This window comes from Podarcis muralis, chromosome 5 (assembly GCF_964188315.1).
Source record: "Podarcis muralis chromosome 5, rPodMur119.hap1.1, whole genome shotgun sequence".
NCBI classification, from domain to species: domain Eukaryota; kingdom Metazoa; phylum Chordata; class Lepidosauria; order Squamata; family Lacertidae; genus Podarcis; species Podarcis muralis.
Genome location: NC_135659.1, coordinates 30,077,931 through 30,104,879, shown reverse-complemented (window position 1 = coordinate 30,104,879; position 26,949 = coordinate 30,077,931). Strand labels below are relative to the sequence as shown.

The following is a 26,949-nucleotide window of genomic DNA, read 5'->3' as shown; positions in this document are numbered from 1 at the left end:
CGTGGAGAATAATTTTACGCTGTACTTGGTGACCAGACTGTTGCTGAATGCAACTTCATCATGGTATTTAAATCACATTAAAGCCCTTTAAAATTTATATGCTGCCTCCCCCTTGTGATTTTTGTCTGACTACATGCTCACTGCTAGTTTCAGGGCAGTGGTGTGCTTTTACCAGCTTCCTTCTTTTTTGTTCTTGGAAGAACCCGACTATCTATTTACTGAAAAATCTCTTACAGTAGGCAAGACTGAGCGGGATGAGCCAATCACTGAAACGCCCCATCATCCCTGGCCATTGGCTTTGCTGGCAGGTTCTGATGGGAGCTGGAGTCTATCAACATCCGGAGGGCCACAGGTTCCCCACTTGTGGTCTACACTGAGCAGCATCTCTTTGTAGTTTGATAAACGAGTCCTATAGCAACCCAGATACGTCAGGGTTTGAACCTGTGACCTCCTGCATTCAATGTATGTGCTCTATAATTGCACTGTGGCTCTTTTCTGTTTGAAACAGATGGATAAATCTACAGGTACGGCTTCTCATTCACCCCCGGCAACAACGAACTCTCAGGGGCTTGAACTTGAGCATAACAGGCAAGGTTGTGTGGTTGCAGCCTTTCAGCAACTCTTTCATCAGGTATCTCCTCTCTCTCTCTCTCTCTCTCTCTCTCTCTCTCACACACACACACACACACACACACACACACACGATAAACTGCATCAGAAACTACCTAGTTTGGCATTTCATCAACAACACATGGATCATCATGTTAGATTTGCTCTCTATGGATGCAAATATTGCAAGAGATGGGTACAGTATTACAAATATTTCCCATGATCCCATTTTATGTTTGCTATCTGCATTCCCTGATCATGCGAATGATCTCCATCCAAAACCGATGGTTAATTCTGTTATAGTGGGTGCAAATTTAATCATAACTCAGAATCAGAAAGAGGCACAAACAAAACAAAATTGCACCTGGAAATGTAGTATAGAGAACATTATGGCAGTTTCTAAAAAATTACAAATCGCTTACAAAGTACAATGGGGAAAAGTTTGTATTAAAGATTTTGCTACTCTATGGCTAATCACCGCCCATAAGTCTGGTAACCCCCTCAACGCATAAGACACAGAGCTATCTGATCTTCTTTGGGACTATACTTACCTTAGCTTTCTGCTCAATAACTAGGAATTACCCCTGAACTGGATCAAACTATCATACTTTATATTACCAGATGTAATGAATTATTTTTTAAAGGATCTATTTTTACCTATGGATAATCCTATATCAACCTATTTTATTTTGGTACTGGTTCTATAGATATAGAGCATTATAGCAAGCTGCTAATGAAATATATGATCTACTCTCTCGTGCTCAAATGGAGCTGTGCAATGTAAAACAGCCTACATCCAGTGCAAAGACCCTTGCTGACTTGTATATATTGTACATTGTCTAAACCTGTGACTCTCCAGTGTTAAGACAAAAACCCAGCTGCCTAAGAGAATCTTCATGGTTCTCTGGATTGCACTGAATAAAGTAGCAACACTGGATTTGTAGGGATGGTGTGTGTTTTTTATGCTGAGTAGTACCATAGCAACACTGCATTCAGCACCCTGCAACAGATAGTCAGCACTGTTAGAGGGGACCACAGTACAAGTCAGCAACAGTTTTAGAATATGTCAGAGGACCTATGGCCCTCTGGATGCAGTTTGATGCCAACTTAGATCAGCCCCAGCCACTACGGCTGAAGGTCTAGGATTAGGGGATTTTCAGATACGCTTTGTAGAATGATGAAAGCAGCTTATGCAATCCACCCAAATCAAAGTGCTTCAGAATGTGTAACTTTGCAAGATAACCCCCCGGTTTGCTCTTTTTACTAAAAGAAAAGCTAAATTAGATTTTACGTCTAATAGCTTTGAAAATTTTGCTCCAAGAACTCTTACAGAACTGTGGAAGCAGCAGATCCTTGTGAATCCAGATGGCTTATAAACCATGGTGTCAACTAACTTCTATAAAACTTACTAAGGTGGCAAGTAGTCTAGACTAAACTACATAATTGCTCCTTTGGGCAGATTTTTTATTTTTTAGAGACATGTCTTCCCATTTTCTTTTTACTCAACACCAAGGTCTAAAAACGCATTAGTTTGACATCACACCATCCATAGTCTGCTCCATAGAACGAGACCTTAAAGCAAACTGAAATGTAAAGCCAGCACTTTTTTCACCCCTAATTAAATCATTTGCCATCTGCTCCATACTGTGAAGAAATCATGTTAGCCTGCAGGTTGCTTAATTTGTTTGCTTCTAGTGGTGGTAGTTTGAGCTTATCTGGCACGGTTCCAGTTAAAATCAGAAACTGCCTTTTAATTTTGTATGGAAAGTTTGGTGACATCTACTGCATTCACTATTAACCAGAACTCCCTGCAAGTTTGTACAGGAGTTGTAAAAAAAAAGAAAAGAAGGAAAGCATCTTACCTTCGTTATGGAACCTAACCAGCTGTGCACTTAAGGAGAAACACTCACGCCTGATGCTTTGTCCAGGGCAAGACAGATGCTCCAATGCTTTATTGCCCTGGTTCTTCTTCTCTTAAATCACGTCAACCAACATATTTGAAGCTACACGCAGAAGAGAGAGAATTCCCACTCACAGGCTTACTCAAAAATAAATACGTAAACAAGAAATTCTGCTTATCTGCTATTAAGAGTTGTTGCTACAATTTTACACTTTTGTCAACTCTATTGGTAGCCAACATCTTCCAGCAACTTTCAGCATTCACATTCAAGAACATTAACAAGAAGATGTGAACTCTATTCAGCAAAGAATGATGACAAATTGAAGAGGCTCCGAGGTAATAGAAATGCACACAGATCCTTATTTTCTGATGCCATTCTCGTTTCTTATACAGTTTTGAGCTGTGTTCCCTGGAGTTTCTACAACCTAGAAAGTAGATATGCTATTTTATACATTATTTTTACATGATATAATTGGCTTCTTTGTGAAAGAGGCAGATGAAAGGCATTTCGAGTGAGTGGTATATATACTATGTTGACATGCAGATCCTTACTCAGGTAAAATACAGTTTAATCTTGTTAACTCACACTCTACTTTGTCAGTCATTCTTTTTACACTCCAGTCAGAATGAAATGAGAAAAAATCAGATTGTAGCATTTGGTACTGCGGTACAAACTTAAGGTATAAACAAGTTGCACTGGGTTGCGTTTCACAGACATATAGACACATGATTTGTGTCTGTACCCGTTTTAAGAGATACAGCAGGAATACTAATAAATGCAGCTACCTTAAATATCCAAAGAACAATCACAATGGCAATATGATTCCAGTGCATATGTTTCCACTTTTATTCCAATTTTCTTCAGCACAGCATTTTGCAAATGCGAAAGATATAATTGAACATTAGTTGGCCCTTTTGTACATCTTAAAGCTTTGGAGTGTTGAGGAATCAATAATTCAGGTCCTGCAAATCGTGTATCTAAAGTGATGCATACCTGCTCTACGATGCATGCTTTATGTTGTGATGTTCTGTAGAACTCTGGGTCTTTGCTTCTTTTTAAATCCACAGCACAAGAGAGATGTTACAATAGGAACAATTACTCTAGGTTTGACACTGATCAGAAAGGCAATGATTGTTGAAGACTTGTCCATAGGATGTAGCATCTTAAAGAAATAAATCCATCACTCTACTAGCATATCATCTCAACTCACTGGGTATGTTTATTCAAATATTTGAATAATATCAAGTAGCCATTTCATAAGTAGAGAACAACTGTAGTTATATAAAAATTCAAATATGGACACTCCTTGTTGTGTAGCCCATGAAATGAACCCCCAAAAGGATTGAGCTGGGAGCAGATCTCATTATCTGTTAAGTCACCGTTCAAGAAAAACATTTATTCCAATGAACAAACGAAGGTTGAGTCTGCTGTGAGTCCATAGGAATAGGACTGAGGTTGGGGAATAACCATGGGTAAATTGCAGATAAGAAGCAGAAAGGCTGAGAAGAGGGACCTATGGGTCTCCAGCTGTTGTTGGACTCCAACGCCCATCAGTCTCAACCAGCATGGTCCATGGCAAGGGATGATGGGAGTTGTGGTCCAGCAACATCTGGAGGGTCACACATTTCCCATCTACTTAGAAAGAAAATGATAGGTACAAAGTAGAGGCCAGCAGTAATGCACAAAAACTTTATACCGCACCACCCACCTTTAGATTAAAAGCTCAAGATAAAAGTGTACAGTTGTGTAGTATGTTGGGCTTTGGCTAGGAAGTCTTGGGTTAAGAATCCTGGTTTGAAAACTCGGCAAGTCAGTGTCTCTCAGTCAGTGTCTCTTTTTGTATGTGACAGAGATGGTTGAGGAGAGCTCAGCAAAGGTGGTCTGCAGTCAGCGAGAGCAGGTTTCCTAATTGCTCAGACCTGCAAAAAGCAAGTCTCCCTGCAGTTCTTTCTTTGGGCCACAGATGGTTGAAAAGTAGAGACTGAACCTTAGTTTGGCATTCCTCAAGCTTTCAAGTGCAAGAATCACTGCAGGATTGAGTATGAATTATGGATTTTTAGGCTATTGAATAATCAGGTAGAACACTTTATCTTTACTTCTGCCATTTCTAAAAGAAACACCAAATGTTATACAGTTTTGATGAAGCATTGCCATCGAGAACAGGGGTGAGGGACCTCCCAGCCCATGGATTTAATTAAATCCACCAGGCCTTCCCATTGGGTCTATGAGGCCATTTTGGCCAAGCCACACTCACCTGCCTTATAGTTAGAGTCATGGCTGAGCCCAAAGGCGTTTTGGTGGAACCGCCCATCAGTTGATCAACATATCTGCAAAGCCCTCTGCAGTATTGAAGCCCTGGCTATCAGCTGATGACCAGTTGATTGTCACTGCTTGAGGAGAGCCCTGCACAACCAACCGTCAGCTGATTGACCAGGCTTTGTAGTACAGCTTCGATGATCAACTGGGATTGGCTGCATTAGAAAACTCAGTTTTGAGGAGGCAAAAACCATTTCCCTCCCTGGGTGCAGTTGTGGTTTCCATTTGCTTACGAATAAGATTTTTTTTGTTAAGTAATACCAACCATGTACAGTAAAGGAGATCCTGGTATGAATCTCTTCCGTCTCTATACATACACACAAAAGACTTGCCTGCACTATATTTTCCTCTGGTATTCCTTGACTGCTCTTGAAACCATTGCCAAATTATAGAAGTTTCTATGCATTTAAGTCAGATGCATTTTACCTGGGAACTAATATTACATTTTCATCACAGGTACTTTGCTTGAGATCCTTCAAAAGATCAAAAGAGAAAAATCAACTTTGTATGCCACACATAATGTAAAATAATAGTTCACATTACAGACATTTTAATGTTTTCTTTTAACCTTTTTATTTAGAGAGATATATTCTTGGTAAGGAGATATACCATGAGGAAAGCAATTTCACTGGCTGTGAGGTATGTATATTCTCCACCAAAATACTCCTCACATCTCAACTGCTTTTATAACTTTATTTACACGCAAAACAATATCAATGCTTTTCCTTGGCTTAACTACAGTATTAGTCACCCTACATGAATAAAATGAAACATTACTTGCATTACAGAACCAGTTTTCAAAAGAGGAATTTGCTTATTTGTTGAAACGTGACATTTCATTTTTGTGAACAGCCAATACTTATTTTGACCAAGACACCTGCACCATATTTTTTCCATCCTCACAGCACATTTATTTCAATAATTCTGTAAATAGGTCCTTAGCATGAGCATAGTGTTACAGTTTTCATACATATAATTACATCCAAAACAAGTTTTAAAATTCAAATTGTAAACATTCTCTTCATATGTAGAAACTTTTTTTTTTTTTTGTCCAAGGGTGTTATGATTTCTTTAAACAATTGTAAAATGAAAAGTCTAGGCTAAGTCATGTAGTGAGCAATGCTTCTTAGTACATTTCTACAGTATTAAATAAAAGAGGTGGCAAAAAAATGTCAAAAATGAACTGTAAGCAACTCATACTTAAGCTAGGCATAAAAAGAAAGACTTAACAAAATTGTGATTAAAAATAAAGAAAACTGTGAGTGCTTGATGCAACAAATGGAAAGGGGAAATACCATTACTGCTGACAAAGTTGGAGGTAGCATAGATGCACCATTTTATTGTCAGTGAGAAATGCAAGTGAAGTAAAGAATATTATTTCCTTACCACAAATAGTTTCCAGTACTATGTACATTATTTTTAGAAATTTGTTTAACAAGTTTCCCTCTACTTTTAGTACAAAAGAGTCTCGTGTGATTAAAAAAAACACTTACACAGCTAGATAAGAGTAGTACTAATTGCCCTATTTGAATGGAACAGTCTCTTGAACTATGAAGTACATGATATTTAATGCCCTAAATTGAGTTAATTGCATTAGCATTTCTTGGTATTGTACAAAACACTACATACATACAAACAAAATATAATATTTTACTAAGCAAGGGTTTTTTGTTTAATAAACAGAGCATTGATTCTGGTAACACTGTAAAGAATGTTTTCATTTCATAAAACCTATCTTAAGTACCCATGTGCAACATTTTAAAAACGGCTGCTTACGTGTAATGGGCTTGTATCAATAGTGAACACAGTAATTGACAAAAAACATAGTAAACTTTAAAAACACATCTTCCACCCTATATAAAATATAAAGACTACTTACGGTAACTGTTTTAAGTACTCAATTGTTTGGATGTTAACTGTCACTCTTCTCCCCATTTTCCGGCTTCAGATTTTATAAACAGATAATTTATTTTAACCTTAAAAAAACTAACAAAGATATTTAAAATGTTCATTCAATGCAATATGAAGTGTTTCCAACGTTCTATGAAGCTGCTTCCGCCATCAGGAAAGAAAATGAAGTTTCAGAAATTGAGGCAGGTTTTTTAAGCAGTGACGTTACTTCCACCATGCCAGCCCCAGTTCGAGGAAGATTTGCGTTGACAATGTGGCGCTGAAGGTGTTTTATCCAGTCTTCTTGAACAGACAAGGGCCCCCGAAACACCAGACCACAAAACCTGCACAGTTTTTAAAATCATCCAAATAAAGCACATTAGCATTGCAACTGAACTTTGTGTTAGGTGCAGTAGATTCACAAAATAACAACAGAAAAACTAAGCCTGAGTATGCATATCACTGATAGATTTAAAAAAAATCCTGGGTGTTAATTCAGCTATCGTTTATCCCAGGTATAGGTAACTCTAGATACAAAAAACAGAAGCATACAACTTTATATCACAAATTATACCTATAATTCTAAAATGACAACTGTGAATTAAAAACTGGCGTCTGTTTTTCTTCTTCCCTCCCCATCTTTCTTCAATTTGTGTTGTGTTTTTTAGACGATAAGCATGAGGGAAGGAATGATCTTATCTTTTAAGCCACCTGCTTTATGCTACTACTGCAAAGTGTTTTGTGAGTCCCAACTCATAATAGGGGGAAGGTAAATAATCTAATGTGAGGTTCTCAGTCCAGTTCAAGGTGCTAGTTATTACCTAAGTAAAGTCCTAATTAGGTAGTACAGTGGTACCTTGTTTTGAGTACTGGAATGGGTTACTTTCGGGTTTGCTGCTCGCACACGTGCAGAAGCACTAAATCGCACTTCGCACATGCGCAGAAGCACAAACTGCTCTATGCACGCGCAGAGAGCAGCACTTTGCCGTGCGCCCTTTTCATCTAGCATCCGGTGCTCCGGAACAGATCCCAGTTGCAAAACAAGGTACGACTGTACCTCTCCTCAAATTAGGTTACCCTTCCTTAAAATCCTAGAGTGTGGGGAAGCCTTGCTAATATTCACTTTCATTAGCAGTGACTTATTTGCTGGGATGTAGGGAAGTAATGAGGGCCTGGGGGGGGGGGGTCCAAGGAAAATAAGGCTTTCTCAGTTTTCCCCCAAATGACTTCCCCATTTCCCCCAAGGGACTTCTTGAATTATCAGCAACACAACTGGTTAGTTAGTTAAGTATTTTCATTTATTTACTTGATTTGGGGGGCAACTACCGGCTACACTCATGCATGGTGAGCATCATTAGGTCCACAGGTCACTAGATAACTATAATTTTTGTACATACATGACGCTCAAATACAATATGCATTTCTACAAATCAGAAACAAGCTATAGCTACTCCAAATGACCCAATGCAGTCCCACATATACCTGCACCGGAGTATGTAAACTTCATCAGCACCATGAGGTAATGGCAGAATTTTTTTCTTGCTCCCAGATCTTGATCTTGATTTTTTTTGCTTACAATCTATGGCTATGAAGAGAAAATAAAATCATGTAGATAGATATAAGTTTTGAGCACTTTACTGGATAATTCCCTCCCCCCGAAATATGTTAAAGGATACTTCTATTCTCACTTATTTTCTATACCATGTTAAATTATGTAACTTGAAAATATGCACTTTCCAATTCATCATAAAGCTGAAGTGTGCACACCATTTTCATGCACAAATGAGCTTACATGCTTGACACCTACAGTTTAAGTTTAATTTTAAAACATGTATATTTGATGACCAAACCACATTTCAGACTACTAAGTCATTCTACCTAACTGGTAACCCAAGCATCATGCTTTGCTTGTAAATTTTATCAATATAGAGGCCTTCAATATCATTTGTTTTCATCATGCAGCCAACAACCATAACTCAAAAGGACCAATGATTAAATATAAAGTATGTTTTGACAAACTTCATAACTAGAACTTTTGTATATATTACACTGAAACGTTTTCTGTTCTGTATGCTAAAGGAGTCTTATGATAATGGTTTTGTTTTGGTTTTAAGTTATTAAAGCTGAAGAGTATCAGGATCTCCAACCATTGCTGATTGACCCTTTAATAAGGTGTACTGGAATCAGATGTGCTACAGAATTATTACTGATTTGTGTCAGGGTGATGTGAATTCTTTTGAGGTACAAAAGGAAATAAAGCAATGTAGGGAATTCAAAAGGAAAAGCCTAGTCTGACAAGAATGCACTGTTTAGTTCCTAATGTAATTGAACATGAAACACTTAGGATATTTTGGAAAATGAATGCATGCCACTTTATCCAAGCACATGTGCCAGCAGTACAAAAGAGCTGGAAACAAAGCAAGAATTCTACTTGCAAATACCTACTTAAGTTTGTGATTAATGTAACCCTCTTCTACAGAGAAGGATAATGTCAGAAACTGTGTAAAGTAAAATGCTCTCAATATAATATAACCTCCAAATTCCTCATCTAAGCCAGTGTTTCCCAACCTTTTTTGGGCAAAGGCACACTTGTTTGATGAAAAAAATCTTGAGGCACACCACCATTACAGCCCCGTGACGTCAGCGCGCAGCGTCACGCCGGGAGGGAAGGGCGCCGGGGCGCTGCTGCTGCTGCTGCCGCCACCGCTCCCGGCAGGCATGGGCCCAGCTGAGGCGGCGGCGGCTGTTGTGGTGGTGGCGGCGATAGCGGGCGGAGGAGGGGGCGGCGGCGGGGCCGAGGTGGCCGGCGGCGGCGGGGGAGGCGGCGGCGGGTGGAGCAGGGCGGCCGAGGCCGGTGAGGGAGTAGGGTTGCCCGGGGCTTGAGGAGCCGTCGCCGGGAGTTGCTGCTGCTGTTGTTGCTGCTGCTGCCCGGACATGCCGGCCTCCTCCTCGTCCGCTGTCTCGCGCTCCTCCCTTTTGCGCGCGCTGCCCCGCCGCCGCCCCATTGGCCGGGTCCTGTCAGCTGATCCTGTGTTATTTCCTGTGTGTGTGTGTGAGGGGAGAATGGAGAGAGAAACCTCGGCACCACCACCGCGGAGCCGCCCCCGGCTCGACGCGGATCCTCGCCGCCGCCGCCGCCCCGCCTCTCGCCGCCCGACTCGCCCGCCTCCCTCCCACGGCACACCAGGCAACGCCTCGCGGCACACTAGTGTGCCGCGGAACACCGGTTGGGAAACACTGATCTAAGCTACTTATGGCATGAAGAAGATAAAAGGCAGGACAGCCTGCAGTTTCCATCTGACAACTACTACAACCTAATAATCAGAATATATGCTGGAATCCAGTGAGTCAAGGTAAACTTTAAAGACCTTAACAGCAGCAAGCTTTTGTCCATACCTCAAATCAAATAACATAACATTTTCAAACAAAAATCCACAAACTATAGGATGAGGTGTTTCCTCCTATCACCTAGATAATAATAATAAAATATAGAAATGGAAAATGTATTGTATTGCTGCACTTAAAAACCACTGAGCATCACCAAGGAAATTCTCTCTTCGGAATGAAACTATGATAATTGTATTGGTATTGGAGATGCCATACCATCCATTACAGCATTTTCTGGCCACTATTTAAAGGACATTGGCAAAAAAGGAAGAATGCACAGTTCCAAATAACACCTATCTCTGCATGTCTGTCTTGGATATATAAATGGCAAAACTAGGCTAAAGAATTATTAAAGACCACTATATGGACAGCAGGACCAAGAATAGCGAAAAGCTCACTATTGCTTAGTTCCTCACATTTTCTTAGATTTGATTTCCCAAGATAAACAGTTTTCAGGGGGGGAAATAAAATCTACCTCTCTTCCCAATTCTCAAATTCTTAGACCTGCCATCAGCAAATGCTCTAGGGGTCTGAGATTACACCAGCTATTTGCTCTAAAGCTAGCTCTTCTCTTGCACAGATTACTGAAAGCTAAAATAGTCCTGGGACTTTGATTTAGAATGTCCTCCTGGAGGCAAAAACTCTAGATGTCACAGCACACTAACCGTACCAAATGACTGAAAAGCTTACATAGGCTGTAGAAGAAATGCAACCATGATGTGGAAAAAATATATGCATCTGCTGATAAACACCCATTACAACCACAATAACCACTCCCTGGATTTCACCTTTTTGTAGCAGTCTGTATAACAAAGCATGGGCATAAGATTTGATCAACTAAGAGCTTAAACAAGAACAAAATAATATACTACAGGCATTAATATATGCAGAAATTAGATTAATTTAACAACTGCAGGTTAATATATTATTAAAGATAAAACGTTACAACTTCAAATGTTATGCCTTATTTCAACTTGGCATAATTGCCATGGAATGTGGAATGGAATATGGAATCTCCTTTCCCTATTTAACCTTCTATTTAAATTTAGGACTTAATTCCCCATCCTCCCTATACCAGCCAGCAGTCACAAAGGAAGACTAGCGTCCACAATGATATCTTCTCTCAGTTCCAACCCTCACTTTGCTTCTCACTGGCCTGATAAACGTTCATTCACAGCAAATATGCTTTTCTGAGGAAAAAGTTCTCACTTGAATCAGAACCACCATCTTAAAGATTCCAAACTGCCTGTTTGCTGGAGCCTATCTGCTTCCTTAAGCACATATCTTCCAGAAGTGTCTACTTCCAGCTGCTTTCTTCTTCCTCTTCTAGGATTACCTTAAGCTATGAGTCTTCATCTCATGACCACTTGGCACACCTCAACTCCACTAATCTTTATGCCATCTCTGCCTTCTCGTCTTTATCCTTCTCTGCCTCTGGACTTGTATATTTTGCTGGCCAGTCAATAGTGCTCCCTTCCATTGGTCTTTACCCAAGGACCAATATGAGTTTTCTGATGAGTAAAATTCTCCAATGCAAAGCCACATGCACTGAAGTTCCCAAGTTCCCAATAACCAGCTTGCCTGGGAAGTGCTGTGCTGTGACTTTGACAGGTGTGTTGTCTTGATTACGAACACTCCAAAATTGCTAAGTTTTTTTTTAAGAAGGCATTTTCTCCCGAAAAGAAAACATTATTTTTCAATTGACTTGCCTAAGATCTGGACAAAGCACCGCCAGCCAAAATTACTCAATGGGGATGGGGCCAGATGAGGTTCTGGCCTGCTGGGCCAAGATGTTCCCTTCCCCTGCTATAGAGTTTCCTGCATTGGCAGGAAATTGAACCGGATGTACCTTCCAACTCTCATTTTTAGAGCATTATCTAAGGAAGCAGAGTTAAATAAAAGAAAGTTGCAATAGAAGGTAAATGCTGGACTAAGGGAGAAGAATCTCCAAGAAACACAGCGAAGTACAACAGGGGAAAGATCTCAGAGAAACAAGAGAAGTCTCCTTGCCATTCCTGAATATGGCAGGCTGATGACAGCTTGCCAAGGAATCACCATTTAAACACTTTCTACCAAACTTGTAGAAAATAAAGCTAATTCCAATGGTAAAAGAATATAGCATGTTACCAGATCACCACTGACAGCGAGCCATATAAATTCTTACAAGAATGATAAAAGCTGCTTGTTTCACAACAAAGTTTTATGGAAGCCAATTATCAAAAATAAACAATACTGAGCAACATAAAATCTGTAAGCTTCTTACATAGCATTTCATGTGTTAGCTAATAATACTTGAACTCGGATTAACATTAAACTATTTGTTAACAGGAATGATCTTCCCTAGCTAGCAGGAGCCAACCCTACAAAAATAACCAAGAAATATGCCACAGAAAGTTTAAATGCTGTATTTTTCCTGTACTTTAACATGTGTGTCCAACACAACAGTTCTGCAACCTCAAGAAGTTATATGTAAATTTATTCTCCATCTGCAGTCATATACATAAACAGCTAATGTTTCACGGGCAAACATCAAACTTATGGTAATGTTTACTGGAAACTGTGGAAAGAAAGTTTTCCAACAAATGATCTGTGACCAACATAGCATGTGGCAATTTACTGACAGACACATACAAACAAATGACTCCACAGCAAGATCCTGCACATGACACTTGCAGGTCGTCCATGTGGGATGTTGCAAAACCTGCAAGAATTAACACTTGGTTGTAGCAACACCCTAATGATTTGTTTCTTTTCAAGTGAACATTTATGATCATCTGCAGGGAAGACAAATGTCAGGGAAGTCTCCTTTTTTAAGAAGAGGTTTTCATATTCAAAGATCATATTGCCCATCACTTGGCCGACAAATTTCCTTTTCAACTGCCCTCTCTCAAATGCAAAAATAATGAAGTTCCCAACTGACACCAGTACTTTGGTGACTCTTCCTGCTTCTGTGCTTTCTTTTGGAATAACATTTCCCATGGTGGCATCAGCCTAGCTAGCAGGAGCCAAGCAGGAAGGGCCTGATATACCTGAGTGGAAGCGGGTAGAAGCTTCTACATGCTTCGATAAAGTGGGGTGGGGGTCTAGTAGAAAAATATGTTTCTACACTTTTCGAAGTCACGTCCAAGTTGAGGTTACTGATAACCATTAAAATCTATCTATCTACTAAACATATTAATGTGCAATTCTATTATCTTTCTTCGAGAAGCGTTTCCGAGCACAATTCAAAGTGCTGGTGTTGACCTTTAAAGCCCTAAACGGCCTCGGCCCAGTATACCTGAAGGAGCATCTCCACCTCCATCGTTCTGCCCGGACGCTGAGGTCCAGCACCGAGGGCCTTCTGGCGGTTCCCTCATTGTGAGAAGCAAAGCTACAGGGAACCAGGCAAAGGGCCTTTTCGGTAGTGGCGCCTGCCCTGTGGAACGCCCTCTCATCAGATGACAAAACGATAAACAACTACCTGACATTCAGAAGACATCTTAAGGCAGCCCTGTTCAGGGAAGTTTTTAATGTATGATATTTTAGTGTTTTTTGGTTTCTATGGAAGCCGCCCAGAGTGGCTGGGGAAACCCAGCCAGACGGGCGGGGTACAAATAATAAATTATTATTATTATTATTATTATTATTATTATTATTATTATTATTATTATTATTATTATTATTATTATTATTAAAAGGTAAAGGTAAAGGACCCCTGGATGGTTAAGACCAGTCAAAGGCGACTATGGGGCAGCACTCATCTTGCTTTTCAGGCCAAGGGAGCTGGCGTTTGTCCACAGACAGCTTTCTGGGTCATGTGGCCAGCATGACTAAACCGCTTATGGTGCCAACGGGACACCATGATGGAAGCCAGAGTGCACAGAAATGCCATTTACCTTCCCACCACAGCGGTACCTATTTATCTACTTGCAGTGGTGTGCTTTTCAAGTGCTAGGTTGGCAGGAACTGGGACAGAGCAATGGGAGCTCACTCCATCATGCGGATTCGACCTTCCGACTTTAGACCACAGCTCCACCCACTCCCTGAAAGCAGTAATGTATGTTCAGCCTCCCCTTGTCTGAGGCTCCATCAGTACAGCATGAGACTCTTAATCTCAGGGTGATGGGTTCAAACCCCATGTTGGGCAAAAGATTCCTGCACTGCAGGGTGTTGGACTAGATGACCCTCCTGGACCCTTCCAACTCTACAATTCTATGACTTGTATTCAAACTGTAAGCTTCAGGAGGTCAGGAAACACTCTCTTTTTGTAAAGCTCTGCAAGTTACCCTACAGTGATGGTATAGTACAAATAAATAATCATTGAAGTTGTAGGGTAGGAATTGTGACAGTGCTGAGACAAGTTTAAATGACACACCTGACAACACATTTACACTACGCATTGTGGTGTCATGGTGGTCACAAGAACTGTTGTATGTGAAACCAAAATTTCAGCTAACATCACATTTTCTTAATGCTAATAAACTCAAAGAAGAAAATACATGCCCATTTAGGGCAGGATTCCTCTAACCAGCTCAACCAGCGGAAGCCCATTGCAAGAGCTTCTGCTTTTTCTTCTAGTTTTGCCACACAACCAGATTACACATCTTACACTAACTGGAAATAAATGAAAGATTACAAAAAATAAAAGAATAAACTTACACGCATTTTGATTCTAAATGATTTCTAATGACTTCAGAAAATAATTCTCAAAATATCAGTGCAATAAATTTTTTGGGGAAAATATTTAAAAATCCAGCCACAAAGTATGCTGTAATACTGTACCACAGATCTGATCAACCCACTTCAACATGCATAAAAGAAAGTAAAAAAAAGGTAAAATCAACCAAAATTATTTGGGATTCATAATGCCTTGCAAATGCAGTTAGAACTAGAAACAGCCCAATACGTTTTGGTGATAGGGGCAGGGAATCCAAATCCCTTCCAAAATATAAAGTTATTAACTATGCTGTTACCATCTGAGGTGACCCACCTCAGTTTAGGATAGTCCTGATCAGAACTTTAAATAAGCTTAACATTTCGGCCTTACTATTTTATCTTATCTTAGGCCATACAACCCACCTGTCTTTTGTGCTATAGAATCTAAAGACAGTTTGGAAACTTTGGCTGGAGCAGAATTCAGTGGTCAGGTTGCTCATCGGGGCAAGTCAGTTTGAGCATATAATGCCAGCCCTGAGCCAACTTCCCTGCCTGTTAGTTTTGGGGCCCTATTCAAAATGCTGGTTTTGATCCACAAAGCCTTAAATGGCTGAGGAGCACAATAGCTCAAGGATTGTCTCTGTCCATATGAGCCTACCTGGACCCTGTGATCATCATCTGAGGCCCTTCTTTGTGTGCCTTCTCCATGAGAAGTCTGGAGGGTGGCAACATGAGAACAGGCCTTTTCTGCAGTGGCTCCCTGTTTGTGGCTTACGACCACAACATGGTTCAACCTCAAGGAGCAGCTCTCCGCATATGAATCGACCCGGACCCTGTGATCATCATAGGAGGCCTTTCTTAATATGCCTTCTCCACAAGAGGTCCAGAGAGCGGCCACACAAGAATAGGCCTTTTCTGTGGTGGCTCCCTGTTTGTGGAATGCTCTCCCCAGGGAGGCTCGCCTGGCCCCTTTGTTACATATCTTTAGGCACTAGGAAAACACAATTCCTCTTCTTCTAGGTCTTCAGCTAATTAAATAATCTATATACTGTTTTTGTTTGTTACTAGGTTGTGCATTTTTGCATTTTTATATTGTAAACCGCCCTGTAATCCTTGGATAAATTTAATTAATAACAACAACAACAATAATAATAATAATACAGTAATAATAATAATAATAGAATGAAAACACAGTTTCTCTACGAGATGGAAAGCAGTAAAGAAGGTGCATTTCATTTAACTGGTAGACTCATGAATTAAAGGCTGTCTGTTGGAACTGAACATATTGCAGAGTTTAGGGAGCTAAAGCATTAGATAGAAGTAGATTATGTGTGCTCAGTGGATAATCCTGGTGCGAAACAGAATAGCATTACCTGGATTCTAGAGCCTATGATGACCTTCTAGTCTCTGACATCAAATATCAAGACATAATATAAGCATTATGTAAATAGTAGTACTAAATCTTGTGATGACTAGCCTCTCAAATTATATAAATTCAGTTTTAAGACATATATTTGCATGAAATTAAGACTTCATTTTAAAAGTGCACCTTGTTATAATTGAAACTTACTATATCTGATTTTTTTTTAAAAAAATTACTTTTAAAACCATGTCTTTTTATACACCTTGAAATTCACAGACTAAATACAATTATTAAGAAGATAAAGAGTATTCACTCTTCATTGTAAACTGCTTATTTACCATCAAGCGGTATATAAATTTTGTTAAATAAAAACTAGGGTGTCCCAGACCAGACTCAAGTTGCAACTGACAGTTAAGGGTAGAGCGATCTAATGATACCAGGGATGTCCTGGAACTAATCCCTAAGCAGTTTGGTCATGGAGAATGCAATGTTCCAGGCTGACAATGACCATCACTATCCTAAATCTTACCCTTTTCATGGTAGCATCTGTATCTAATCACTGGGCTCAATTGACCATTAGAGGAAAGGGCATGCTCGTGTTCTCCACAAGTCATTAAATAAACAAAGGCAGAGTAGTGAAAAATGCCAATGTCTTGACCAGAAGCTCATGTAGCCCTGGGAAAAACACTCCTTTCAGCTTCAGTGAGTTTGATAGTTGATAGTTTTTCTCCTATTCAAAAGTAAAATACAAAAGGTCCCATAGCAATTGTCACATATAAAAATAAAGGTCATTTATGCATACAATTATGCAACTAGGGCACAAAACTGAAAAATGCTCAAAGGAATTTATGGCCATGGCATTTCCTTCAAAAATATGTAACACTATGAAAAATACTAGTCCTAGGTATTAAAATTAAGCTGAAATGAAGAAAAATAATTACATAGTACAGCAATTAACATGACCTTTGAACACAGGGGCATTATATTTTTGTCACAGAAGAGTAACCATTTAATATATTTTCTTTCCCTAAAATGCAGCTTTCTCATCTAGGGAAACTGCTAACAGAAATAAGAGGAAATAATGAAATTTAAAGAAGTGGTGTCAAACTGAAGATGAACACCAGGATTTTGCGCTCAAATTCTATAGGAAACTTGGTAGTAGAATTCTTCAATCGAACTGACAATACTAAATAGCCAGGCACAGTCTACAACTGAAAGGGATTTATTTCCAGATCACACACACAGAGTTAGGAGACAGCCGTTTATGATTTGCAAAGCATAAAAAATTGTGACAATATCCATTGCAATCTCCAGGTTTGCAGATAAATTAAACATCTGTATGGAAATGTTGCAGGCTATTTATGTATTAACATTCCACCCCTTCAGTGTTGCCAGAAGGTAATTACACAATTAAACCTATGAAACTAAGCAATAAATTAAAAGTATTCCAATTCATTTTGAATGTGTATCCATTTGCAAGTGTTATGGCAAAGTATGACATTTACAATAACACAAGCCTGATATTAAGAACCTATCATACTTCTAAGGACTAGACAGTTTATGATTAAGTGCTTGATCATTTACAGTGTTTTTATAAGCCACCTCGGAGCCTAAGCCAATGTAATGTTACCACCCCATGAAGGAAGCAAGAACAGATCATGGACTGAGAATGCCCAGCCCCAACTCTTAAGCACTCCATTTCACTATAGCAGCCTTAATGGAAGTCATATTGGTGCAGACATTGGTCGTGGTGAGCATGATCTAGGGTTTGCTTTTGGCTAGGAATTGAAAGCCAGCTTCAAACCCGATTTCAAATTCTGGTATAAAATGAGCCCCGGTTTGTGCTATCCACGGATAATGGCAGTCCCAACATAGCTCAATTATGGGTTAGGAAAGGAGAGCACGCTTCCTTTATCACACTTAAGGATCACAACTTTATAGCCACAACAACTCAGACGGCTTGAAAGCTAGGAGACAGATTAGAACACTAGTTTGGTTGGCTGTTGAATGGAAATAGTAGCTATCAAGCTACTTTGAGGACTAACCTGTATTTTAAGGCTTTGACTTAGAAATAGTGGTTTTCTTAAATATCATGCTTCCATGTAAGCCATTTGAGCCCCACTGAGGAATCTGATTTTTCCTAAATTGTGCTGGCCTTGGGCACCTGCACATGAAAGGAGGGGATTGTTTATACACTGAAAGCTTGACTACCCCACAAGTAGTCTGATAACATCTCCTTTTGTTTGGACCAGCGGTCTTCAGCATTTTCAATATGAGAACCCTCATGCATTTGTGGGGCCCATTTCTTAAGTATTTGCATTGTGGCTGCAATCCACCTTAGATCAGACTGTGACTCAATAGTGGGTCAGGGCCCATCAGTTGAAGACCACTGGTTTAGACTACTGCAGTTGGGTGGATCTGATTTATATAAAAGTCCCATCACTGTCAAAATCCAAGTACAGTATAAAGCACCAAATGGATACACAAAACACAGCGGCACTTTGTTGTTACTATTTCATTTTGTGGAAGACCAAAGTAAAAAAAAAAGTAACTGATAATAAATATATGGGAGAAAATAAGAGTAGCTTTTGTTGAACATGATGTGCTGAAAATTGTACCACATATAATTGTCTATGTTTATCCGAGCTTGTTCTCAATTCACCTAACAAATAATTGGTGAAAATCTCCCTCATTTATAAAAGCAGCTCCTTTTGCATTTAGCCAGAAAACAAAAAGGCATTCCGCTCTCAACTATTTGTACACATGAAAATAATGCTGGATCTAAAATGAACCAATGAAAATAAAAACCAGGCATGGAAAAAAATGGACATTAGCAACGTAAGTTTACAAGTTGCTAAAAGTTCTGTTTCTCAAATTCAACTTCTGTTTCAGAAAATTTTAAATGTGAACTGAATTAGCATATGAATCTGTCAAGTCTGATGAGGAAAACGTATACAGACAGACTTGATTTTACATCTGTAACAAACATACCTGTCCCAGTCAAAAGTCCAGCACTCTTCTTTCGTGCATAAGCGCGCAAATGGTTGGACAGGCTAACAGCACTTGTAAACGCCGTATTGCAATGCACACACGTTCTAAGCTTCACAGGCATACCTATCATTCAAAAGAAAACTATAATCCAGTTCTCTCTTTAAAAGTGAAACTCTCAAAAGCGTTTTGGAAAATTCTGTATTAAAAGTTGCTTTTACGCAGGTTCACTAAATCATCAACGTAATTATATCATATACTAGAAAGAGCCAAGCTCATGGCAATTACTTCTGCATGTGACATTTAGCATGAAACATGCTATTTTGTACAAAAAAAATGGAAGGCATGATTTGAATTCCTAAGCTTCTTTGAATTATCACTTTCCTCCTTATCTTCACATTGCACAGATTATTTCCTAAACCCAAAATACAATTCTGCAATTTGAATAGCACAGTTCTGTTAAGAAGTTTCAAGGCTTCTAATGTTCCCAATAAAGAGAATTATAAAGTCTAGTTGACAAAGTGGTAATTAAAGTGTTTTACCCACAAGACTGTAAAAGGCTCAATACTAAATTAGGTTGCTGATGAAGGCTGGGAGGAAAAGGTGGTAAAACACACCACTGCACAGCTGTTAGACAAAACATTTTATTTGGTGCATTTTATCTTCATTACTCTGAATGCGCAATCAATAATGAAAGTTAATGATTTGTAGTTTTTGCTAAAATCTTTGTGCTAAATAAATGATCAACAAACATCGCAGGAAAGAACACACAGTCAAACCATACTACACTGTTTCAGACAAATAAACCAGTAAAAATGGTTTCTTCTCAACTCTACTTTCATAGAGGCACAAAATTTTCACTGTCCTCAGAAATATATTGTCTTAGACAACACATTCAACAAATAGGGAAAAGATTTTTTCATTTATTTGAAAGCTTTTTTATCAAAACAAGAATCCTGTCAGGTAAGAAGAAGAAGAAGATTTATATGCCACCCATCTGGCTGGGTTGCCCCTGCCACTCTGGGCTGCTTCCAACACATGAAAAAACCAAAGTTTAGATTTACTGCAATATACACTAAAACTGGGTTTCATAATATACTTGAGAAAATATTTTTTAAAAGACTTAAAATTATGAAAGTTTAAATAACTGAAGTAGGAGAGTGAGTTAATTGTCAAATGCTATGTTAACCACAATTAGCTTAAGGGCTCTATTCATGTAACTATTAGTATTATGCAAGCAGCTTTTTTTAGTGAAACCTAGAAGGTAGGCTACCTAACATTAAGTAGCACATGACTTCCAAATTTAACAAGCTGTAGTTGAACATCATCTTCCAAGTTTATGTGAAGCTTGTCCAAGAAATAAACTTTATTGGAGGAGCTCCGATCTTAAAGGAAAGTTTCTCCCTCCCTCCCTCTCTCTTTCTCTCTCTATATATAGTTAACTGATATTTCCAGTCCCTATGATCTATGACCATGGTCACCTAAGGCAAAATTTGGTGTGAAGACAGAGTGCCTAACCAGACAAAAGTAGAAGACAGAATTAGTGGCCTCATGTGCTGTACCTGTTGCCATATTAAGGAACTTCAGACTGCAGATAGATTCAAATATATGAATGCTTCCCCATGAAAAAAACCCTCACTTATCCAAGGTTTTTATATGGCAATATTAACATTCAGTCCTTTACCTACAGACACAGCAACAGGTCGATCACATGGGTCTGCAAATCAAGTAATGCTCAGTGAACAAGACTTTTATCAACCACACTGTAATAATTTTAAGTACCAGCAAAACGATAAAAGGGTATAAGACAAGATCAAGCACTTTCATCGCAGAGCAGTTTACATAAATCGTTCACTCAAACTAGACTGAGAAAAGATAGCTGCAATAAGGTCTGTGCAGAAGTGTTGGAGGAGATGAGCAGAGCTTTCCGGAGCCATGACAGCCAAGACTGAAAGACACCTTTCAGAAGAGCATTCTAAAACTATGCTAGAATAGGGGGGGAAGTAGTCTAAAGGAATAAAATTGTTGGCACGATTTCTAAGAGATGTATCTAAAACTTTTAAGGATTTTGTGTTGACGGCAACAGCTGTGTTCAGGGGGTATGGCCATCACAGTTACTCTGACAGGGTATAAAATCTAGGCATAGATCAGACAACACATCACCCGGTTAACCAGTAAGTCGTGCATTCACTTACACCAGATAAAAGAACAATCCTAACACTATGAACCGATTATATATCTGCAACACTTACAGTATAAGAAAGATCAAGGGGCTCTCCCAGATGTGTCTGCTATTTAAGTGATACCATATTTTGCTAAGTAGACGTTCTCGTTTCCTCTTTATATGCATCTTCAAGAGCCATTACAGAGCAAAAGCCACTCTCTTTTCAGAACTCAATTTGTATGCAGAAAACTAAGGCAATTTTAATGTTAAAACTAATTTCATTAATATTTCTCTGTCTAGAACCTTGCAAAGGGGAAAAACAGTCTCAAAGAAAATAATTACTTTTAGAATATTGGGGTGGCGGGGGGATTTATCTTGTAATGTATTTCCAAGTTATTAAAATTGTAACAAGCCTCTTACCTGACTGCATAGTCAAGTCCATTTTTTGTGGCTGATACATCAAAGGACTGTCTTCATCTAATGGAAGAACACATTTTTGAACAAACCTCTTTCTTGCAGTTTGATTATGGATCTTTTGAGGAGAGGTATCAGGGTTTCTTTCTTCTCCTAACCTCTTATTTTTCAAAAGTTCTATCAGTGTGACTGACTGGTTTTTTTTTTCATCACGTAGTACTGACTTTGCTTCATCACATTCATTGAGGAAACTCAGCCCTTCTTCCTCTGATGCAGATACAGATATATCTTCAGTCTTTAGGCCATTGCGGTATGCTTCAAGAGGTATAACATTTTGAGATAAAAACTCATTTGATGAAAGTTTCTGAGCGACAAACGGTCTGGGAATAATACGCCGACTGTTCAATGCCTTCAGGATTTTTTCATATTTTTCTTCATTTTGCATCATCTCATTCAGAACACAGATTGGAGATTTGTGTGCATCCCATTTGGTTTTGCCAAGCCTTTTCAGGTGTCCTCGAACATGATTAGATAATCCTATTTTAGTGTCAAACCAACCTCCACAGAGTTGGCATGTGTGTTCTGAAGAACTTTCTGATTTCTCAATAGCTAAAAAGAAAAATCATCCATTTATCAATTTGTCAGACACTAAGGACCCAGCTTGCTTAAACCGTAGACATTAAAAGTTTCTACCATGAATGGAGATAAAAGCTATTATGAGAGACAGGATGTAACATAGCCAGACCTGCAACCACATTATTATACACCCCGCGCCCCCTGCATAGGATAAGGAAAGAAAAATCTTACCTTTTCTAACGCGTTTAACGGGAGTTCCTGTTACAGTTCTTTTGAAATGCTGCATTTTGTCGCTTGTTGCTATCTGCTCAGGCGAGACAACATGACGGGCTTCATAACTTAACCCAGCTCTGTGAAGATGCCCACGGACATGATTAGACAATCCAACACCTGTTTCAAAAGTTGCTGGACAATATGGACAGTTTTTTTTCTCAAGCGATAAGTCAGTCCAATGGAAAACTGAGTTATGCTTTGGCAATGTTGTGCCTATGTTTTCTAAATTATGAGGGTCTTGAAAATCATGCAGGTAATTGCTACCTTCGCCATCTTCATAATACTCAAAATAAAATCCGTCATTTTGCTCATATCTAAGAGAGGATTTACCACCAGTTTCTTCCTCCATTTTACCTTTAAATAAAGGGAACAGGTTTACATGCTCCTGATTAATATCACTGTAAGAGTCATCCTCCACAGACCGTGTAGTGTAATCACACAGTTCAACATTATCCCATGAACTTTCATCCTCCGTTTCATAGCTGTCTTTTTTCCCAGCAAGTTTCTGCAAAACAACAACAGTCATTTTATGTAGAAAGTCTGGATAACTGTCCAAATCATCTCCTTTTACAGAGCCTTCACTTTTGGATCTTTTAACCAACCTTTTTACAGTTACATGCTTATCTTTATAGACTCCTGGTCTTTTTGCATCATAGTTAAGAGAATCCATAATAAATCTATGAGAATTATTTGTAGATAATAAAGGTAAGGACCTGACAGATCTTGCAGCTTCCCTTTTTAAGTGTAAAAGATAAGGGCTGCTAGATTTTTTAATCCTATTGTTTTCATGTTTGTATCTATATAAATAATTATTGCTAGCTCTGACGCTAGTCTTTTGCTTTCCTGAATGATGCAAATATTTAGGTTTTTGGCCAGTGCTATTTCTATTCAAAATAGGCTTGTCTGTAGAGCTATGACCATACACACTTACAGCTGACTGTGCAACGCTTTTCCGAGCCTTCTGTATCCTGGGGGGTCTCTTGTGAAGTTTTGCAAAGTTACTGGACTGGAATGCAGAGCCAAATGGTCTTTTTATATCTTGTTTTAAAACAGAGTTCTTTGGAAAGGCAGATGATTGTTTGATGAAATGTTTAGTCCTGCTACCAAAATCTAAAGGGTCTTCTATAATATGACCTTTTCTTTTTTCTAGTCTAAGTCGGCTACCGAAAGGGTCTATGCATGATGTTGGGTGCAGGTATTCCATGTGTTTTTTCAAAATGCTTCTGGCTGATGTAGTGAATGGACACATTTTGCACATATAGTCAGCTGGTTTTTTGGACGATTCCATGAAGGAATCTTTCGCTAATGCCTTTTTCTGTGATTTTCTCTGAGCTATGTCTGCAGTGATCATTGAACATTTCACCACTGCCCCATGAGCAATCCCTCGATGACATTCAAGTTCACTCTCTGTCACTGCCATAAAGTTACATTCTTCACAGCAGTAGTACCTTTTGTCCTTCTCATGGGTTTTAGCATGCTGCACAAAGGTTTTGGGACAATTGGTACCAAATACACATTGTGGACACTGTAACCGTGCACTCCTACCCTCGTCCTGAAGCTCTTTCAATTCACGAATTTCCTCCATCAGTTTCTGTCTTCTTTCCTGGTGAATTATCATATGTTTAAGAAGGGAATTGCGGTCTCGAAAGGTCCGACCACATTCCCTACATGCATAAGGCCTTGGAACATTTAAATGGCGAAAGTGGCTATTGCCATCCAAGTGATACATCATGTGCCTGTGCAGGTGCTTCTTTTCCCTAAAATTCACATTGCACTTTGTACAGGGATAAAATGAAGGCTCATCAGTACTGAAATTAGTTGGTGGTTCCAATTCATCTTGTTCACATTTGTTTAACAGAGTATTAGAAAGAAAAGTGCTAGTGTGAATAGGAGAAGTATCACCTGCACATTTATTACTTGGGTTATAAATCAACTGTTGGATGGCATCTACAACTTCCAATTCCTCATCTATTGATTCAGGTTTCACTTTTGCTAAAGAAAATTTATGAGATTCTATCACTTGTAGAGTCTCACTCTGCTCCAAAAACTCAGTATCTAGTGATTCTGAATTGTCATGAGTATAATTTGATTCATTAAAACAGTCCTCAGTGTAACGTGTGATTTTGCTAACATCCATCTTTCTTTTCCTCCTTTTTGGTACGCCCACTTTAGGCTGGACTGGTGACTTCTCTACAGGTTCTTCATTTGTCATGAGAAATTCTATAAACTCTTTCTGTGGGTCCCAGTTTGCATCACTTTCAGTTCTGAAGTCACCTGTACCTGAGGATGTGGCTGTTAGTGATTTGCTACCGCCATCTTTTTCTAGCGAGCTTTTGCTATCCTCACACATGTCTACTTGGCTTACTAAAGTGCTATCTGGTTTTATGCTTTTTCGTATAGATGGCTGTGTGTCACAAGCAACTGAAGCAGAGGGAGGTAGATTTTTTATGGAATGTGTCAGGTTCTTAGCATGAGCTGCTTCAGGTAACAAAAACAAATGTTGGTGTGGACTTGAATTCTGGGCTGAAGTCTTTGTGGGAAGTTGGTGATCATGTGCCACCGTCCCAGCTGAGCAAGAATCTGCTTGATGGCCCACAGTTTGTGCAGTGGTTAATGAAATGCTGCCTTTCTTCATAATGGAAGTGGAGTGTGAAACTGGTCCATTAACAGCAGTTCCTGTAGGCAGAAGAAAGTTTTCACTTGAAACAGTAGGAGCACTAGAGTGTATAAATAGAGACGTTTGGCCTCCGCTTAAGGCTTTTTCAGACTTGTCCCTTGATAGCTCTTCAGGCAGAGTTAACGTATTTTTCTGAAATGATGTTTCACTCTCTTGTGATTTGAGAATGCTGCTCTGCTTCTCAGAAATGAAGCTGCTGTCATCTAGCAGTCCTTTAGCACCAATGATCTGAGTATCGATCTCCGTTTCATCCATACTGCTGGTCTGCTCTGCCCATTAAGCACATTTATGCTAGAATAAAAGCAAAGAAATCCTTATTAGAAATTTTCTCTATGTATCTGAGACAGGCAGTTTTTATAATATATTCAAACATTTTTATGTTTAAATCTGGATCAGTTAAAAAGCATTTTCATTACTAAGCTGACCATTCACTGTAAGACCACTAATATATAACACACACTATTAATTAAAGAAGCTGATTTCAGGAGAAATTATGCCAAATTAAAAAACCCATGTCTCAAGAGTCATGGAAAGTTATAAATGTTACTTCTAATGAATACTGAAAAAGCAACAATTTTTACAAGTCTCCTAAAGGAAAGCAGAAAACATATTAGGTTAGATCCAGACATACAGCCGACTTGCCAAACTACATTGTGACTTATGCCATAACAATCTTTTAGCATGCCACAAAACTCTTGGTTATTACAGACTTGTATCTTGGCCCCATTGATTTCAATGGGTCTACTCTAAGTAAGCCCAAATTTTTATTCCCACCACTAAATCAGAGACAGATCAAAGAAAACAGAATTTCAACTTTTTTGTTTTTACCCTGATAAAAACCAATTTCTCTATCATGTTTTAAGTATAAATATAGTTGAAATCTTTATGTGTATGGTTTAGTGTTTCAGTACACATCCAGCACCTACAGGCACAGACTGGATTTGCTGAGGACCTACATGTGAAGTCCAGTGTTTGAGGGTGGGGGCTGAATATTCTGATTCTGTCCCTAATTTGATTTTTAAGCAAGGCTTTTTCGTGATTCCAAACCTGCCCCCAACTGAAAACGAGAGACAAGCTGCCTGAACTTTTAATTTTGGCTGTTCCTTATTTATCAGTATCCAGTCTACCTTCTTCCAAGGAGCTCAATGTGACATTCATTAGTCTCCTTTTCTGCATGTTATCCTCACAACCCTGTGAGGGTGATCAGAGTGAGTGACAGTGACTGGCACATGGTCATACAGTGAGTTTCATGGCTGATTTTAACACTGGTTTCTCAGCTCCTAGTCCACTTAGTCTCACTCCACCTTATTCCATATTCTCCACTGTGGCCTACAGATTCTTAAAAGTCTTGCTGCATCATCTAGACACCAATTCCTGCATCTATTCTTTCCTCATGGTGCTGCATAAGGAACATCGCTTCACCCTGCTACATGCAAGTGCCATCCTTGCCTGACATGGCTCTCTGGTTCTCAGCCCACAAAACTGTGACTTAATTCTTAGACATTTTTAGATAAAATCTTCCAAGATAATAGGTACAGATCTCTCAATATATTTTAAGTGAGACATGTCAGCAAGGAGTCCAAACAATAAACTGTCTTGCTCCTAACCTGCTTTCTAACCAATGAAATTGGCACAACAATTATCGCACAATAAAGCAATACTTTAACGCTACTAAGGTTAAAGTTTTTCAGTTACTTAACAGGCAAATCATTTATGGTTGGCAAAACCATTTTAACTCATTTTCCAAATACAAAAA

At 39.1% G+C, this 26,949-nt stretch overlaps 1 protein-coding gene across 13 annotated transcripts in view; it reads right to left on the bottom strand.

Moving 5' to 3' along the window:
- Positions 1 to 5,374: 5,374 nt before the first annotated feature.
- The window catches only part of ZNF644 (zinc finger protein 644), a 60,783-nt gene continuing 39,208 nt past the window's right edge, over positions 5,375 to 26,949 (bottom strand). For 7 of the 13 annotated variants that reach the window (XM_077928481.1, XM_028732819.2, XM_028732822.2 and 4 more), the window contains 5 exons: positions 22,475 to 25,484; positions 21,674 to 22,276; positions 19,093 to 19,215; positions 8,199 to 8,301; positions 5,375 to 7,060 (listed from right to left, as the gene is read on the bottom strand). In XM_077928481.1, the coding sequence (XP_077784607.1) occupies positions 6,868 to 7,060; positions 8,199 to 8,301; positions 19,093 to 19,215; positions 21,674 to 22,276; positions 22,475 to 25,448 (3,996 nt within the window). In that variant the 5' untranslated portion in view covers positions 25,449 to 25,484 and the 3' untranslated portion in view covers positions 5,375 to 6,867. Of the gene's footprint in view, positions 7,061 to 8,198; positions 8,302 to 16,630; positions 19,064 to 19,092; positions 19,216 to 21,673; positions 22,277 to 22,474; positions 25,485 to 26,949 lie in introns of those variants that run through there. The other 6 variants (XM_028732826.2, XM_028732827.2, XM_028732824.2 and 3 more) reach the window with 6 other exon arrangements.